The sequence below is a fragment of the Eptatretus burgeri genome, chromosome 6 (genome assembly GCF_056783735.1).
Source record: "Eptatretus burgeri isolate ZD-2024b chromosome 6, Ebu_testis_v1, whole genome shotgun sequence".
NCBI lineage: Eukaryota > Metazoa > Chordata > Myxini > Myxiniformes > Myxinidae > Eptatretus > Eptatretus burgeri.
In genome coordinates, this window is record NC_140966.1 from 83,927,706 (window position 1) to 83,947,518 (window position 19,813).

Below are 19,813 nucleotides of genomic sequence, written 5' to 3' on the forward strand. Positions count from 1 at the left end.
CAGCAAGCAAATTGATCCTGCAATTGATTTCTGTGGTCAGCCTCTGGGAGAGGTAGAGTCTCTGGAGTGCCTTGTCCTCACTATCATCATATCTTCAAGCTGACCTCTCAAAATTCTCTGCTGGACCAAGTCCTTCCTCTGCTGTCTTCAGCTTTTCACATTGTACAAAGCCTTCATCCACAGTGTCATGGGTTATGGCTCCCCACTTGCACTGCTGCTTCCTCTCTTGCCTTTCTTGAGATCCTGAAATTCCATATCATTGGAATTACCTGTCTGGAAGCTGAGTCTCAGGGTCTGCTTCCCAATCACCTTAGGTTTTGGAGGTGTTACCAGCTCTATTCTGCTCTTACTCCTGTCCTTTTTCACCTGTCCACCCTTCCACTACCGAAAACGTTGCACACATTCTACCATAAATCTTTTCCCTGTTACCATTCCCAAGTCTAAACTGAACACACCTCCATTCTTTCATCTCCCTTTTTAACCCCATGCATGCATAGTGAAAAGCAGGGTTAAGCAATTGGTTCACTATCGGTCTGTCTGTCTACAAATGTCAGTTTACGATCGAGGAATAACCTAACCTTTTTGTTTTGGTACACAGTCAAGGCTCATGGAAGTGCAAGTACACTCAGTGGATCAGGGCGTAACAGGACAAAAGGAAGGGTAGAGAGAAGAGGGGGGGAACGCCGACACAGGAGTTGAAAGACAACAGAGGGCAGGAAAGGACATATGGGGTGGACAAGATGGATACATAAGGAAACTCTCAGGAGGGAAAAACTGGAAATTTGGAAGGAGGAGGCCATGGGGTGGGTGAACAAGGATAGAAAAGATTATGGTTTTGGATTGGGATGATCTGAGATGGTGATGAACAGCTGTCTTAAAGACCTGAAGGGAAAGATGAGATTGAAGAGAATGTGGAAGTTGGTTCTCTTGGTGGGGGAAAAAAGAGGAACGAATGAGTGGAGGTGAGCAGTGATTCTGGATTTAGGTAGTTTCACACCAGAAGGGTGTTGATGGTGGACCGTGTGCGTCCTGCAGAACCTGTTGTGGGTGGGAGAGGGAGGGGACAATGCATGGAAAGAGCAGAGGTTGCAAGACCAGAAGACGGAGTGACCACCAGCCTATCTGCGATGGTAAAGTCGTTGGCCCATAGACAGCCTAAGTGCAAGACATTCCAATGATATTGAAGGCCACGAGTCAGTTCAGGTTAGATCTGTGACCTGCTACAGGTACCATGTAAACCTGTACTAACCTGTTCCATGGTCGGGTTGTCGGCGACTAAATGGTCTCCCCCACCAGGTTTTCTGGTGAGGAGGGTGTTTGGATATGGACACCCAGCAGGATTAAAAACAAAACCTGTCAAAGGGCGGAGGAGCTCCTTGTGAGCCAACGGCCATCCATATCTAGTGACCAACTGTGTCTGCGGGCGTCCTCCTGCAGTTGGGTTACTTTTTATTAGGAGGTTGGTGGCAGGATTTGCACTCCGGCCACCGTAAAACCCTTCATTCCGCAAAACACAAAAACGCAAAAAAAAATCTGAAATCCACTCCGTGGGAGTACCTCCTGTGCAGCTTCCCTTCGCAGGGCAGCTCACCGGATGACGGGATTGGGGCAAAGCGTTCGGGACCCCCAATCTTTGATGAAAGGAGGGAAACCACGGCGCAACATCCCTGGGTCAGATTGCGGGAGAGTGTGTCGGAGTGGTGCTGAGGTGTCGTCCACCAGACGGCGGTCTCCTTGGGTTAACCTGAGGCGGTCCCTTCGGGTGGGTACCTGGAATGTCCTATCCCGAAGAGAGGATGATCACCTGTCTCTGTTATCATCTGAGCTCAAGCGTTTGGACATCGGTATTGCAGCACTCTCTGAGGTTCGGAGACCGGATTGCGGCGAGATATTGGTGGGTGGTTACACCTACTATTGGTCTGGTCGCTCTGATGGTGACCATACTCAAGGAGTTGCTGTAGCTGTGTCCAATATGCTGACCCCAATGATAATGGAGGTAACACCGGTCAACGAGAGTATTATGAGACGAAGGATTCATCACTCCTTAGGTGTCATTTCCCTGGTCTCTGTCTATGCTCCGACTGAGGCGAGTGACCTCACCGTGAAGGACACATTCTATGCCACGCTCGTGTCTGTGGTTGATCAGTGCCCCAGAGGAGATACACTTCGAGTCTTGGGGGATTTCAATGCATCGACTGGAACTGATAGGGATGGTTATGAGACATGTGTTGGTCCCCATGGGTCAGGAACTATGAACCAGAATAGCACTAAGTTCCTTGACTTTGCAAGAAGTCATGGACTTAGGGTGGCTGATTCATGGTTTCAGCGCCCACAAGCTCATCGCTGGACTTGGTATTCCAACGCTGGCGGTGTGGCAAAGGAGATTGACCATGTCCTCGTTGACGGTCGCTGGAGGATGATCCAGAACTGCAGGGTCTACCGGAGTGCTCAGTTCCTCAATACTGACCACTGGCTTGTTGCAGCAACTCTAAAGCTGCACCTTAAATCCTGGAGAATGGTACCATCCCAGCCTAGGCTGGATGTTGGCAAGCTCAAGGATGAGAGACTAGCTGAGGAGTTTGCGAACAGGCTGAGTGGACATTTGGAGGGTCTGGGTTCTTTGGAGGGTCCTGAAGAGTTGTGGAGTGCCTTCAAGACCATGTTGCCGGTGGATGTCTTGGAACTCACCACAGGGCAAAGAAGAATTTTCTCTCTCAAGGGACACCAGATACCATTGACCAGAGTCGCAGGGCCAGGCTGAATGGCAGAGCTGAGCTTTTCAAGGAGCTGAGGCGTAAAATTGTATGTGCACTAAGGGTGGACAAGGAGGCCTATGTGCGAGGAATCTGTGAGGGGGTAGAGTATCCCCTGTGGACAGGTGATTCTCGTCCCGCTTACAGGGGAATTCACACATTGCGTTCATCCAAGCCCATCCCTCGGAGCACTGCAATTAGAGCAGAGAGTGGTAGGCTCTTGACAGAGGAGTCTGAAGTGAAGGCCCGCTGGGCCAGTTACTTTGAGCGGTTGTACCAGGCTGATCCCCCAGCTGTCGAGTTGGACGTCAAGGGTGTTACAATCCCTGTTGCTGACCCTCCAATCAACTGTGGTCCACCTTCGCTTGTGGAAACATGGGCTGTGGTGAACTGGTTGAAACGGGGTAAAGCTCCAGGGATCTGTGGCATCCATGCTGAACTTCTCAAGGCTGGTGGAAATGCTGCACTCGTGTCGTTGCATGCAGTTTTGTGCTCTGCCTGGAACACAGGCATCATCCCAACTGATTGGAAGAGGGGCCTTGTTGTCCCTCTCTGGAAAGGGAAGGGTGATCGCCAAGACTGCAACAACTACCGAGGGGTGATGCTGCTCTCAGTGCCGGGCAAGGTCTTTGCTCGGATAATTCTTGATAGGGTTCGCCACCATCTGCTTGAGCACCAGTGTCCAGAGCAGTCAGGCTTTACACCAAAGAGGTCAACGATTTACCAAAGAGGTCAACGATTGACTTTACACCAAAGAGGTCAACGATCCTTGCTCTTCGTGTCCTCACCGAACGCAGACGAGAGTTTCAGCAGGGGCTGCTTGCAGCCTATGTTGATCTCTGTAAAGCGTTCGATTCAGTGAATCGGGATGCCCTCTGGAGGATTCTTGGTCTTCGTGGGGTGGCACCAAAACTGATTGATCTGATGTCTGAACTCTACTCTGGTACTGAGAGTGCTGTGAAGTGTAGTGGTACCATCTCTGACTTATTTCCATTTGTTATTGGAGTTCGTCAGGGGTGTGTACTGGCCCCCACACTTTTCAGCACTTGTATGGACTGGATTTTAGGGAGGATGTCGGAAAGATCAAGCTGCGGTGCATCGTTTGGGAATGTCAAGATCTCGGACCTTCATTTTGCAGATGATGCAGTCATCTTTGCGGAGACTTTAGATATCCTTTTGGGGGCCCTTGAGGTCCTGAATGAGGAGTCGGAGCCGCTGGGATTATCGGTTTCTTTGGTCAAAACTAAGATCCAGGCTTTCAATGACATCTTGGATGCTGCTGTCCTGTCTGTGTCTGTTTGTGGTGAGGATGTTGAGGTCGTGGAGAGATTCACTTACCTTGGCAGTGATATTCATGTCTCTGCTGGGTGTGAGTCAGAGGTCAATAGACGTCTGGGTCGGGCCTGGGGAGTCATGGATTCACTGGATCATGAGGTGTGGCGCTGCCGGTACCTGTGCAGGAGGACGAAAGTCTGAGTCTTCAGGTCCTTGGTGCTTCCAGTCTTGCTCTATGGATGCGAGACTTGAACTCTGACCAAGAATCTGAGACGGAGACTTAATTCCTTTGGTACCAGGTCTCTTTGGAGAATCCTTGGCTATCGCTGGTCAGATTTTGTGTCCAACGAGCGGTTGCTGAGAGAGACTCGGATGAGATTTGTTACCTGCATATTCTGTGAGCGTCAGTTGCGGCTGTATGGACATGTGGCTCGTTTTCCTGACGCTGATCCTGCTCACCAGATTCTCTCAGCAAGGGAGTCTCGTGAGTGGAGGAGGCCAATGGGCCGACCACGTGCCTCGTGGTTGCAGCAGGTTGACCAGCATCTCAAGGAGATGGGGATTGGCCTGACATCTGCCTGGGGGAAGGCCAGACGGAGGCCCCTGTAGTACCGGCGGAAAGTGGACGCAGCGACGCGCTGTTCTGGCACATGCTCCCATACCTGACCCTGACCTGGTTTCCATGGCATCAAGCTGAGTGGTGTGAGGCAGGGGAGCCACCCAAATTTCAACGCAATGTTATATTTGAACATGAATTGGACCATGAATCGGATAATGAACCTGTCCATTAGCAGTATCTTGGCTCAGAATTAGTCGCAATCATACATGCGCAGAGAGGTGTGAGATAATTTTTCCCTCCACCACTGAAGGTGGACGGGGGTTATGTTTTCACTCCTGTCTGTTTGTATGTTAGCAGGATAACTCAAAAAGTTGTGGAAAGATTCAAAGTCAAGTTCGTGGGCAGGTTGGGTGTGTGACGAGGGCGAACTGGTTAGATTTTAGTGAAGATCCGGATCCGACAACTAGAATTTTTTAAAGTGATTCTTCACCATTGAGTAATAGGGACAAAAACGATACGTAGCACGATATCTCAAAACGGATGCGGATGGAACATATTATGGACGGATCCGGACGAAACCTAGTGGACAGGTTGGGTGTGTGACAAGGACCAAACGATTCAATTTGCTGAAGATCCGAATCCAGATCCAGATTCGAGAATCATTTACTTTTTAAGTGGTTCTTCAACACTGAGAGATAGGGTTAAATCGATATCGCATGATATCTTAAAAAGTTGTGGACGGGTTATGAAAAAACGAGGTGGATGAGTTGGGGTAGGTGACAAGAACAAGCCTATTCGATTTGGGGTAAGCTCTGGATACAGATCCGACCTATCGGTGGAATACAAAACGTAAACTGTTCAGCCTGGTGGAGGTATGTGCTCTACCGAGTGTCGTTGTCGTTTTACTCTGCGCCTGTCTTACAGTCAAACAAAATTGAAAATCACTCTAAACAGTAAACTTGCTGTTTCTAAGCATCTCAAAAAGGACACAAACACATGTTAGACAGCTTTGACCCTTGACCATTTCGAGGTTTAGACCACTTAGACCTTTGTAGACCATTTTTACATGCTTGAGAGATTCGACCCTTTCAATCCTTTAGACCCTTACTATTATTGGAACATAGCCATTAGACCTTTGACAATCTAGAACCTTTTTGGCGCACACCACGCAAACATCTATAGTCTTCTTACAAAACACAGACTATACTTTTTTCAGCAAGTAATGCGCAAACTCGACCTACCCAGAGGCTGGGTACTCTGCTCGTTGAATTACACACTCGAACGCTGGAAAACACAAATCGCCTTTTTGGCACTTTCGAAACCCTTCTGTTTAGCAGTACTTGAACAAAATATTACAGCATTATACGTCATCACGACCAAGCACATTTTCCGCTCGCGCACCCCTCCCACGTCCTTGTTTCTCAAGACTGCGCAGGATAAAGTTTTCGATGTTATTTTCTAGTTCTCACCTTTGGAACTGCCTTCCTGAGTCTGTCGTCTCGAGTTTCCACCCCGACAGGATTTCAAGTCTACTGCCCACTGCCACCTCATGGTCTCTCCCACTTCCACCGTTGAGCTTAGCTACACCTGCTGAGAGCCTGATCTCACCTTTCCACATTTCCTCTCCTTGTGCTGTGATACATCCATGCCTTATCAATATCTGTATCAAAAAAAAATGAATGAACTATTGCCTGTTGTTTCTTGTGTCTGTACGTTTCCATTTCCATGGTATGAATGTAGCATATTGTGCAATACTGTACTTTGTAATCCTAGAGCATGTATCCATCCTCCTCCCTGCAGTTGAAATCCTCATTCTGTTTCAATATCTCTTCGCCTATGTTTCTTTCACACCATTGATTGCAAAGATGCATAATTACATCACACCAGTCGAACAGAACTTTGGGGTTTAACGTCAAAGCTTTTGGTCGTTTTATGAATGGATTTGCAGAGTTTTCGAGAAGCGTCACAGCTCTGTGTTTGGAATCGAGGAGTTTAAGAAATGTTTCGTCTTCACCGTAAACTAAAGCTCATGAAACGTTTATTTGAAAACGGAGGCAGATTGGATGGGTGCTTGATATGAGAAAGACAAATAAGTGATGTCGAAATAATGAGTGAGGGAAATGTAGGAATGGAAGGAGGTCGTTGAGGGATAGAGAGGTGTCAAAGGAAGGCTATTTTTAAATGTGGATAAAAATATCGCAAAGGGCACCTGGTTGTTACTCGTGTGTGCTGCTCACTGTGTTGGGTCCAGCTTATCTCAAGAAGTTGCAGAGCTTTCGGCAATGTGAGTATGCTGGAAATTGCATTTTACTCTCCCTCGTTGAGTCTCTGTACTTGCACAGGTAGAGATGTAAATATAGATTGAGTAGGATTGGAAATGAAAGGTCAAACTCACGTACCCGCTAGAGGGCAGGTAGAGGGCACCTGACTTCCTCTTGATGTACTTCTTTATTTTTTTTTTTACCTTTGGTATTTTTTTTTATCCTCCTGTCTTCCTCATCCATGAGCTCTTTCTCAACTTTGATCCTTTTTTTTTTTCATATTTAATTGTACCTTTCCATGTTGAGTCTCTCTTTGAATTTTTAATTTTTAACTTTTTCTTTTATATTTCTCTTCATTTCTTTACCTTAATGTATTTTTTAAAAAATTATTTACTTTCCGATGCTTATCTGGTCTCTCGCAGAATGCATTTGACGGTATGTGAAATTTCTCGTTGTCAGCCCATTCTTTCTTCCAAAGTACATCATGTTTGGCCACAAGCGGTTTGGCCTGTTATTTGCAAATGTCAAATCCCATTTCTCTCCCTGTTTATATTAATTGATGTGGATTTTGGAACAGCACCTCCTTTTTTCATTGAAAGCATAGTCGTGTATATCCCATGTTAACCTGAGGGCATTAAGGATCAAGCACAATGTGTGGACTGGTGTCTGATGTCGTCCACACCAGGGAAGGCAGGCACATTGGAATCATAGCAGGCACATGATTAACTGAGAATCCAACACACAGTTCAGAGACTAACTCGATTGGCAGGTCACCATCGTACCCAAGCACTGTCAGCACTTTCTGATTTGAATAATTGGACATATTTCCAAACATTCTTGCTTCATCCACCACACAGTCGGTCCTAGTTCTGCTTCACGGAAGGCAGCAGTTATCTCTGTTGCACTCGAGCAGATCGTCCAATTTTTGCTGTTGCTGTCTGTGCTGTGCAGGGCACTCCATCAGGCAGGATGGCTGCTGGCAGGCAGATTCGTGTGCTGATTCTGAATGCAACTGACAAGCTGGATCGAACACTGTTTCGTGTCAAGAAAGGTATGCTGGTGTGAGTGAACTCTTATAAAGTTTGATGCAAGTTTCTAATTCCCATTTCCTCAAACAGCAACGCAACCTGAGCTAAAATGTAGGATATTTAAAAAAAAAAACATTTATTAACGAGATACTCAAAAAAACAAAAGGTTAACATATTTAATTGCTCTTGCCACTGTGCCATAGTTTAGGATTGTATTTTGTCAACTTGCCAGATACATCCAATATACTGGGTTTGGGATCCGAGGATCCTGAGTTCAAATCCCACTCGGATGTTGAATTAATACCAGGTGGGGTTGACTCTGCCTGTCATCTTTCCGAGGTCGGCAAAATGAGTGCCCGCATGCTCGTATCCTGCGTCGGAATGGCGACCCATCCAGGATAGTTTCCAATAGTGAAGGAGACTGCTTAGGCAACACCAACGCTCTGCACAGACTGTGGTCCCAATGGATGGATGGATGGACATGGTGTTGAGTGAGGCATGGAAAGTCTGGATCTTAGGGAGATGATGTTTGACAAGCTCTGCCAATTCCTCACTTTAACAGACTTCTGCAGCTCAAAATAACTCGGACTAATTATGCTTGTAAAATATAATCTGCTAAAGGTTTGTTTGCTCATTCCTGACTAGCCCTCTTATGATGCCTGGTTTCAATGTGTAAACAATACTAACACAATGGCGATGAGTGATGTTGGGGGTTATACAATAAGTGTCTTCTTATTGTCTCAGAGACATCAAGGTACGTTATTCACAAATCATGATGTCTGATGCCCGTCCGCAATTTACTGGAAATAACTAAGAATGTGCAAAACCCTTGATAACTTATTGAAAACAACAGTGAGAATTGCTTTTCAACACATGTCCCCGACCGATGTGATATTTTCTCGATGTCAAAAAAGTGCATAACTTTGTGAAAAATTGATGAAATGCCCTGAAACTTGAACGTGTTGTGTAACTTATCATAATAAAGCCATGTACCAAGTTTTAGTTGAATACGTTAAAGGGTGTGGGGAAAAAAGTCTGAAAAACAACAGGTGGGACAGATGAATGGATGGACGGATTGGTAGATGGAGAGAGAGGAAACATATAGTCCCCTCCGGTGATACCTGTAGGGGCCTAATAAACTTCTTTAAAAAAAATCTTATCACTTTTCTTGTCGCCTTCACTCAGCCCAAGAAGGAAATGAATGTAGCAGAACTTAAGAAATTGAAAAGGAAAATATGCAATCCTTTGTGGTTGAGATAATGTAATATTGGCATCGGTACAGCAACGAAACCAATGTTTTCAGCTTAATGCACCTGAGCATCATTAATATTAAAGTCCCGATGATAGGCATGGGGCATGTGAACGAAAGGCCAAACCATATCGACAGGTGCACGGCAAGACGAAACAGAGCACCATAAATCATGATGAACTCTTACTATCAACATTAAGATACTGTTGTGTACATTGGCTTGCTTTTGGGCACATGTTGAGCGACTCAGGTCATTGGGGTGAGAAAACAACAATCGGTGATACTATGAGCCTGTCATTGGTGTGATGTATACATGAAATTGCTTCGGATACCTCAACTTTCCTCATGCTCCTCATCCAGGCTTTGAGCTGCGCTTCAAGCTCGGGCCTAGCTTGGCGGCCTTGCCTGTTGAGATTCTTACAAACTACCCAGAGGCAGGGCAGCCCTTCCAGCGGCATCAATTCCGTCCTCTCTCATGGCACACTGGGGGTCACAATGAGGGTGATGGTGGTGATAAGCACTGCAGCTTGCACCTCAAACGTGCTGGCTCTTTCCAATTCTACTACACTTGCAGGTTGGTATTAATACACCAGATAATTTGACTCTTAACACCGCATGACAATGCGGTTATAACTCTAGTTCTGCTTTATTGACATTGATTTTCCTTGTGTTTTAAAAATTGATATTCAATCCACCATGTCAAGATTTTTCACCCTACCTCCACCTATAATGTGTTATTTTTCTGAATGCATCTTGTGTCATGGCTTCGAGTCCAATCCTGCCCAATGCTCCTTTTCATAAATTCCTGTACAATACGACCTCACTGTATTGAAACTGCAAAGGACCTCTTTCCGAGGTGCCATATTATTGTAACTGAATGTTTGCTGTTTTTATTAGTAGTACTCGCAGAGTGCCCGTCCCATGGGTGGGTCAAGTTTGTGCATCACTTGCTGAAAAAAGTATAGTCTGTGTTTTGCAAAACGACTGTACAGATGTTTGCGTGGTCTAAAGGCCAAAATGGTACGTTCCATCATTGTTGGTGTCAAAGGTATTGGAAAGGTCCAATCTCTTAAGCATGTAGAAAGGGTCTAAAAAGGTGGAAGTTGTCCAAAGCTCTAAATTATCAAGGGTCCAAGCTGTCTAATCTATCTGAAGGGTGTAAGGGGTCTAAATTGTGTAAAGGTCTGAGCCTTAAGGGGTCTAAAGGTTTCTAAAGTGTTGAAAAGGCCTTAAAGGTGTAAGAGGTCTTAATGGTCTTCAAGGTCTTAGAGGGTCTTAAGGGACTTGGGGGACTTAGGGGTCTTATCGTTTTGGGGTCCTTGGGGTCGTTTGGGTCTTTTGAGTCTTTTGTGTCTTCAGGGTCTTTAAGGGCTTTCAGGGTCTTGGAGCTCTTCAGGGTAAATAAACAGGACATAATTAATAGGCATATAGTCACACGGCTTCACGGACTGACGATGTTTTTCAATTTTTTAAAACATAGATTAGAGGGCCCAAGTTGAAGAGAGCATTTATGGTTTATCTCAGTTACTCCTAGTGTGATACTTTTAGCTATGAGGGTATGTATGGCATCTTTCCATCCTGGCTGAGAAGCTTTTGTGTGGTGCAGTGGGGAACGTGGTGGTTGCGGTGCTGTTGTGGTGGATCCAGAGCTGCATGGACGTCGTGACAATGAGATCATTTCACTTGATGCCATAGCGATGCAGACTCTTCTTGCCAAGTGCCTCGGGCCTCTTAATGAATGGGAGAAGCAGCTGCGTGTAGCTAAGGAAACAGGTGAGCAATGTTTTGAAAAAAAAAAAAATCTTGCTCTCCAGATTGCAGTAACAACAGTTCTTCATCAGAACAGAAGAATTCCTAACACAGTGTCAGAAAACTCGTCATCTGCCGTTGCCTCAAAAAAGCCATCAGAAACATCACGTAGGCCAGGACTATGGTTTTTGCCTCCCTGCTACCTCAGGCACCAACTTCTGACCAGCCATAACAAAAGAAAGGCAATTAATGTATCACTTAAATTTCTGGCAGTAATTCATTCTTTACATTTTAAATCAGTGCTAAATGCCAGCAAATGCTCTCATCATGTTTGCAGACTCCTCTTCAGATTTACCGAACAGCTAAGTCGAACATTTTGCAATTTCTGTACGATGTACATAACCCCGCACATGCGAAGCAAAAAGCGGAGTTGAGCAATTGGTTCATGACCGTCTGTCTGTCTGTAAATGTCAGTTTATGATCGAGGAAGAACCCATTCAATGGAATGTTATATTTTGAACACAAATCGGAAAACGAATCTGTAGCTTAGAAGTTCTTTATCTGAATTTGTCCGAATCGCACATGCGCAGAGAGGAGTGAGATCATTTTGAAGTGATGTCGCCACTTCAATGTTTGGTTTGTCCATCCGTCCGTCAATTTTCTTTTTAAGCAGTGCAGACACTGAATTGACACAAGAGGGAGCTCTAGCTGCCTAGCCCCATGAGAAGGAAATGGCAAACACTGCACCGCTTCCTTCGGACATGTCCCACGGGTGGGATTTTTATTTTTATTTTTATTCTGCCTATCTGGCAGTCTAACCAAATTGAAAATCATTACAAACAGGAAACTTACTGTTTTGAGGATGTCACAAAGGACACAAACAGCGGGCATGAAAAACTAATGTGACCTGTTACATAAGGTGGTGCAATAGACACTGTGTAAACAGCGGTAAATTTGGGAATTGATTTATTCATCCAACTTTTACAATATTTATTTTATTTAAATCGAATTGTACACATGAATACTGGAGAACATAAATCGCCTTCATTGCACTTTCAAAACCCTTCCGTTTAGCAGTACTTGGACATGTTAAAGAAAGTGGTATACAAGTGCTTCAATGGCGCTAAACTTCCATAATATGTTATTAACAATCTTTAAAATCATTATTTTATTTAAATTGAAGTATATACCTGAACACTGTGCTGGGTATCATGTTGAATGAACTCTCTAGTCCTTTGATTATGTTTTACTTCGTCTCTGCAAAGCATAATTTGTGATGTAATATCAACACTATCTATTTTCACCTTGTTGGTGTATTGAGATTGTACTTGCAACATCAAATGAGATATTTATTATGATTATTTTTTCAGTTTATATGCATTGTAACTGGATTAAACGAGAACGGCTACTCGGTGGAGTGCATACCTTCACCAAGCTGATTAGTTTGCGTTTTGTATCCCACTGATAGGCCGTCTCTGGATTCGGACCTGAAGTAAGATTTAATCGGCTTGTTCTTGTCACACACCCAACCTGTCCACCAAGTTTCATCCGAATCCGTCCACAACTTTTTGAGATCTCATGATATACATCGGTTTAGCCCCATCTCTCAATGGTGAAGAATCACTGAAAAAATTCTCGGATCCAGATCCGGATTCAGATCTTCACCAAAATCTAACAATTTCGTCCATGTCACATATCCAAGCACTCCACCAAATCTCCACCAAAAACAGACAAACAAACAGACAGATATGGGTGAAAACATACCTCCATCCACCTTTGCTGGCGGAGGTAAAGGCATATATTGAGCAATGTAAGCACCTTACTAGAAAGTGTGACATTTTGCATTACTCAGAATGCTTATGCAGGGTGTCCCAAAAGTCACCAAGGGACTTAGAAATTAAATAACATTTCTGTTTTTTTTTTAAATAATATATGATTATTTTTATACCAAAAGAAAATTTACAAAATTGAGATAAATTTGCTTTATTTATGAAAAACGATGCAGCTTAGATGTCCTCCATTTTCGGCTTCGCAGAGACGGGCTCTTTCGACAGCATTTTCCATAACAGTGGACAATAACTCTGGCTGCAGCCCTCGAATTTCTGCACAGATGTTGTCCTTGAGCTGCTGAATTGTTTGGGGCCTATTGATGTATACACGCTCCTTTAGGTAACCCCAAAGAAAATAATCGGGAGGCGTCAAATCAGGAGAACGTGATGGCCAAGACATTTCTGAATTTCGCAAAATTATTCAGTGTCCATGCTCTTTGGGTAAGAATGATTGATCGATGAAATTTAAAATAAAATTCCATGATTTTTGTTCTTTGTTCAGTTGTGAATTTTTCCATGGGTAATATCCAAATGTTAATCTAAATTCTGAAAAGAAAAGAAAAACAAATTATTAAAAAACAGAAATGTTTTTAATTTCTAAATCCCTAGGTGACTTTTGGGACACCCTGTATTATATATGGCCTGCAGAATTCTATTTCCTATATTTGATTATTGTCGAATGCCAATTCATCTTTTGCAGATTCACATTTACATTCACAAAGATATATTTTGAGTTAAAATGTCCATTGACTTGCTCTTTGTTCTCGCATCTTGCTAATTTGGCCTCTATTACCAAGAAATGGTCATATGGGAGGTCACTTGTCTGTTCATATCTGCGTCTAGTTCCACCCCCCACCCCCATGTCCTCTCATAATTATTCCGGCTTCTAATTTGCACTCTAGTGATCTGGAATCTCATCTGGCCGATTCGGAATGTGTGCCTGATATTAGTGCATAATATGAATGCATGAGTTTTCGTTTTTTTCCAAGAGCTGCAACACAAATTGCACATGTATGTACAGACAAATTCTTGAGATAACATTGCACTTTACTGCAGCCAAACACAACCAGTGACCTTGGGGGAAGTGACAACTTCTCGTGGCACTCTGGCATCTTTGTGACATCTACATTGTCTCTGCAGTCGGAGAGAAATCTCAAGATTAAGTAAAAATCTCACCACCTCCCCCATCCCTACCCTGATGTGATGCAAACCCCTGGGGTTTATCCATGCTCTATCCTCTAAATGCTGAGTGTAAAGCGAGGAAGCACGATGTACCATTTTAAAACTCTTTGGTATGACTCGGCCAAGGTAAGAATCAAACTGACAACCTCCCATCCATGAATCCTAGATTTGATAGATTTGTATGATATTGAGCATGAAGAAGATAGGGAGGAATATGTGTCAAAGGTTGAAAGTTTTTTTTAAATCTGTGGTGGAGAGATTGGTTTCAAGGAGCAGAGATGAATAGGTGCAGATAGATGAGGCTGCATTCCTCCTTGTGAACAGGGTAAGCAGATGTGCCAGCCAAATTGGCAAGGTGGGACAAAGGGAAATTTTGAACAATAATTATCCATCTTTATTGAATGGAAAATCTGCAAACCTGCAAAAGGTGAATTTCCGTTGAACAATCGATAATAATTAAACATAGCAGAAAAAAATGCAACTTCATTCTGCAGGTTTCAAGCTTGTCCACTCCAATGAAGTCTTTGTTTCATCACTGCTAGAGCCATAGATCTTTTTTTTTTTTGCAAAATTTTACAAATTTCCTGAAAAGTTTATTTTTTAAATATTTAGATTGCTTTGAAAAACGAGACTTTTATATCAAGCTATAAACTGGGAAGAAAAGACAAAAAAATCAAGGGGGGGGAAAATGCATGAAAATCAGAAAGAAAAGGTCATTTAGCTGAACACGCACCAATATTGCATGACATTTTTCAGGAATATTAGGCTTTATTAATTTATTAAAGAACTCGAGGGTTCGTCAAACACCTTAACTCACGCAGTCTTGAGAAACATGGACATTGACGGGGTCTGCGAGCAGCAAATTCGATTGGTCGACATGATGTAAAATTCCGTAATATTTTGGCCAAGTCCTGCTTAAACGGAAGGGTGTTGAAAGTGCCAAACAGGCGATTTGTGTTCTACAGTGTTCAAGTATATAATTCCATTGAAATAAAATAAAGATTTAAAGTTTGTCGAAAAAATAAAATGTACCGCAGAAGTTTACCGCCGTTCTTTTACACCGCCTCATTTAACATGTTGCATCAGTTATTCGTACCTGTTGTTTGTTTCCCTTATGACATCCTTAAAAACACTGAGTTTCCTGTTTGGAATGATTTTCAATTTTGTTTGACTGTCAGTGAGGCAGTCGAGGAAAAAAAAAAATTATCTCACCACTCTCTGAGCATGCGTGATTCAGAGCCAAAGAACGACTCATGTTCCGGCTCATGTTCAAAATATAATGTTCAATTGAAAATAAGTTGTTCCTCGATCTTAAACTGACGTCTGTAGACAAGCAGACAGACAGAAAGACCAAGTGGTTAATTGTTTAACCCTGCTTTTCTCTTCACCGAACGGGGTAATTACAAATGGGATAAATGAACAGTGAATTTTGGATGCAAACATAAGCATTCACACCAGCAGTTTGGAAATGTACAAGAGGCTAACGCTGACCTTTTCATCGTTACTTCACTTTTTTATGATGAACAAATACAAGCAGACCAATACAAAGTGGCATGGATCAATGGATACAATTATGGAATGATTCAAACAAATTTCAAGCTTAAACTTGCTTGTTTATTCGACCATACAATAAGTAGTTTATCATTTATTTTCTCAAGGCTGTTAGAGTGTGCAATTCATTCAATGATGGGCTTCTTTCCTGAACACCTTCAACAGGCTACAACATGATCCACCTCACACCGCTCCAGCCATTGGGCTCGTCAAGGTCTTGTTACTCACTCGCTGACCAACTAGAGATATCTCCGGCCTTTGCCCCTTCTGGTGGGGGGAATTGGCAGGGTGAAAATGGTTGGAAGGCTGTCGGGTCCATAGTGGAGAAGATGAGGAAGGAATGGGGAGTTCTCACTGTCACCGACGTTGTCTACAACCATACAGGTAGAAATTGGCCCTCGCCTTTCAGGAATTATTTAAATGGAAAACCAAACTTTAAAGACTATCCTTTCTATAGTGTTTATTTTTGGTACAACATTCTAGACTTTATTAAAGGAATTATAAGAGCCAATGCAGCTGCTTGGAACATGTTAAAAGGATATTTCATCAGTGATCGCTGTTGCCTCTTCTAGCTGCGAACAGTGAGTGGTTGAAGGATACCCCAGAGTGTGCTTACAACCTTGTGAATTCTCCGCACCTGCGGCCTTCATGGTTGTTGGACCGAGCCATCTGGCATTTTGGCCTTGCTGTTGCCGAGGGGGCATATGCGGACCGTGGCCTGCCATCAAAAATCTCCAGTGATGAACATTTGCAGGTAATCAGAAGTCCCAAACCTGTGATAGCCTGATAACTGTGGCTGCAATACATAAGGTATTATTCACAATTATGAAACTGATTGTGTTGGCAGGCCTTGCGCAAAATCCTTGATGAAACCATATTTCCTCCTCTCAAACTCTGGATGTTCTTTCAAGTTGACGTGAATGCCACTTTGAAAAGGTTTAAAGACCTTCTGAACAAAGGTGAGTATTGGTTCATTAGCCTCTAATTTATATAAATATTTTCAAGAGTTGATGTGTTAGTTTTTTGCATCTGTCTGTGTACTTGTTTGTTTGTACGTTATTCCTTCGCTGCCGAACCACAGCACCTAGAGGCCCCAAATTTTTGGTGTTGGTACTTCAGAATCTGCGCAAGCTTTAAAGCTACCACACATTGGCTTTGACATCCATTTTGAGGCCAGCAAAGGCGGCTATGAAGTATATATTGGGACGTGGGGTCAGGCAGTGCTGTTGTTGGTCTGCAGGCGAAAGGTATCTGCCATTAGGCTAATTACTCCATAGCTTATCAATGTCCAACATGTCGTGAAACCACCACTGGGAAAAGGTCACCCAGCCGGGCAGTGCCGAGTATCCACACCCCCAAATCCCCCCCCCCCCACTCCGGGCAGCCGAACGGTGATCGCTAGGACTGCAACACTATCGAGAGGTGACGCTGCTCTCAATGCCAGGCAAGGTCTTTGCTCGGATAAGTAGTAGCCCCCACTAGTACTGCATATTTGTATACTATATTACCACAAGTATTAGGATGACACATCTAAAATTTCAATAAATTATCCCAACTCGCATGTGCATATTTTCCAAATAATTCAAAGCAGCATCTCCTCTATAAATGTGTGTTACTGTGACACTTTGGGCAATGTTACACTCCAAACTTTGATGCAAAACAATGACAAGGGCCTTTATGTTCACAGACATGACAAATGGCCATCCAAATCTAGTGCCTAACTGTCTGCGGACGTCCTCCTGCAGTTGGGTTACTGTTTTTAGGAGGTTGGTGGAAGGATTTGCACTACGGCCACCATAAAACCCTTCCCTCCGCAAAACAAAAAAAAACACACAAAGAAAAGTCAAAATCCACTCCGTGGAAGTACCTCCTGTGCAGGTGCCCTTCGCAGGGCAGCTAACCTGATGACGGGATTGGGGCAAAGCCTTCAGGGTCCCACTCTTTGATGATAGGAGGAAAAACACGGGGTAACTTTCCCGGGTTGGATTGCGGTAGCGTGTGGTGGCGTTGAGGTGTTGTCCACCGGACTGCGGTCTCCTTGGGTTAACCTGAGGCAGTCCCTTTGGGTGGGTGCCTGGAATGTCCTATCCCTAAGAGAGGATGATCACCTGTCTCTCTTATCATCTGAGCTCAAGTAATTGAACATCGGTATTGCAGCACTCTCTGAGGTTTGGAGACCGGATCGTGGAAAGATCATGGCGGGTGGTTATTCCTACTATTGGTCTTGTCGCTCTGATGGTTACCATGCCCAAGGAGTTGCTGCAGCTGTGTCCAATAAGCTGACTCCAATGATAATTGAGGTAACACCGGTCAACGAGTGTATTTTGAGATGAAGGATTTGTCACTCCTTGGGTGTCGTTTCCCTGGTCTTTGTATATGCTCCAACTGAGGCTAGTGATCTCACTGTGAAGGACGCATTCTATGCCACGCTCGAGTCTGTGTTTGATCAGTACCACAGGCGAGATACTCTTCGAGTCTTGGGGGATTTCAATGCATCGTCTGGAACTGATAGGGATGGTTATGAGACATTTGTTGGACCTCATGGGTCTTGAACTGTGAACCAGAATAGCTCTAAGTTCCTTGACTTTGCCAGAAGACATGGACTTAGGGTAGCTGGTTGGCTGGTTCATGGTTTTAGTGCTCTCAGGCTCATCGCTGGACTTGTTATTCCAACACTGGTGGTGGGACAAAGAAGATTGACTAGGTGCACATTGATGGTCGCTGAAGGATGACCCATAGCTGCAGGGACTACCAGAGGAGTGTTCGGTTCCTTAATACCAACCACAGGTTTGTTGCAGTAACTGAAGTTGCAGCTTAAATCCAGGAGAAGGGTACCATCCCATCCAAGGCTGGATGTTGGCAAGCTCAAGGATGAGACAGCAGCGGAGGAGTTTGCGAACAGACTGAGTGGGGATTTGGAGGTTGGGGGGTGGGTTCTGGGTGCTTTGGGGAATCCTAAAGAGTTGTGGAGTGCTTTCAAGACCACCATCCTTGATGTTGCCGGTGGATGTCTTGGAACTCACCGCAGGGCAAAGAATAATTTTTGCTCTCAAAGGAGATTGGATATCATTCACCAGAGTCGCAGCTCCAGGATTATTGGCAGAGCTGAGCTCTTCAGTGAGTTGAGGCATAAAACTCCACACGCGCTGAGGGTGGGCAAGGAGGCAGATGTGCGAGGAATCTGTGAGGGGGTAGAGCAGCATCTACGGTCAGCTGATTATCGTTCTGCTTTCAGAGTAATTCGTGCATTGCATTCCTCCAAGGCCCAAGCCAATCCCTCGGTGTACTGCAGTTAGAGCGGAGGGTGGTGGGCTCTTGACAGAGGAGTGCGAAGTGAAGTCCCACTGGGCCAGTTACTTTAAGCGGTTGTACCAGGCTGATCCACCAGCTGTTGAGTTGGATGTCAGGGATGTTACTATCAATATCACTTACCCTCCACTCAACTGTGATCCACCTTCGCTTGTGGAAACACAGGCTCCGGTGAACCGCTTGAAATGGGGTAAAGCTCCTGGGATCTGTGGCATCCATGCTGAACTTCTCAAGGCTGGAGGAAATGCTGTACTCATGTCGTTGCATGCAGTTCTGTGCTCTGCCTGGAACACAGGCATCATCCCAACTGACTGGAAGAGGGGCCTTGTTTTCCCTCTCTGGAAAGGGAAGGGTGATCACCAGGACTGCAACAACTACCGAGGGGTGATGCTGCTCTCGGTGCCGAGCAAGGTCTTTGATCGGATAATTCTTGATCGGGTTCGCCACCATCTGCTTGAGCACCAGCGCCGAAAGGAATCAGTCTTTGCACCAAAGAGGTCTACGATTCACCTTGTCCTTGCTCTTCGGGTCCTCACCGAACGCAGACAAGAGTTTCGGCAGGGGCTGCTTGCTGCCCATGTTGATCCCTGTAAAGCATTTGATTCAGTGAATCGGGTTGTAATCTGGAGGATTCTTGGTCTTCGTGGGGTGCCACCAAAACTGATCAATCTGTTGTCTGAACTCTACTCTGGTACTGAGAGTGCTGTGAGATGTGGTGATGTGATATGTCTGACTTATTTCCAGTTATTACTGGAGTTCATCAGGGGTGTGTACTGGCACCCACACCTTTCAGAACTTGTATGGACTGGATTCTAGGGAGGATGTCAGAGAGATTAAGCTGTGGTGCATCGTTTGAGAATGTCAAGATCTCTGACGTTGATTTCGCAGATGATACAGTCAGTCGTCTTTGCGGAGACTCTGGATATCCTTTTGGGGACCCTGGAGGTGCTGAATGAGGAGTTGGAGCTGATGGGATTACGGATTTCCTTGGTCATATCTAAGATCCAGGCTTTCAATGAAATCTTCGATGCTGCTATCTTGTCTGTAACTGTTTGTGGTAAGGATGTT

The 19,813-nt window shown here is 44.5% G+C and overlaps 1 protein-coding gene across 5 annotated transcripts in view; it reads left to right on the forward strand.

Annotated features, from left to right (window-relative positions):
* Positions 1-19,813, forward strand: part of AGL (amylo-alpha-1,6-glucosidase and 4-alpha-glucanotransferase) — a 116,891-nt gene that overhangs the window by 34,942 nt on the left and 62,136 nt on the right. For 4 of the 5 annotated variants that reach the window (XM_085885929.1, XM_085885933.1, XM_085885930.1 and 1 more), the window contains exons 2-7: positions 7,800-7,899; positions 9,486-9,699; positions 10,732-10,898; positions 15,602-15,820; positions 16,009-16,190; positions 16,284-16,395. In XM_085885929.1, coding sequence (XP_085742055.1) covers positions 7,818-7,899; positions 9,486-9,699; positions 10,732-10,898; positions 15,602-15,820; positions 16,009-16,190; positions 16,284-16,395 — 976 coding nt within the window. In that variant the 5' untranslated portion in view covers positions 7,800-7,817. Of the gene's footprint in view, positions 1-6,760; positions 6,872-7,799; positions 7,900-9,485; positions 9,700-10,731; positions 10,899-15,601; positions 15,821-16,008; positions 16,191-16,283; positions 16,396-19,813 lie in introns of those variants that run through there. The other variant, XM_085885931.1, reaches the window with a different exon arrangement.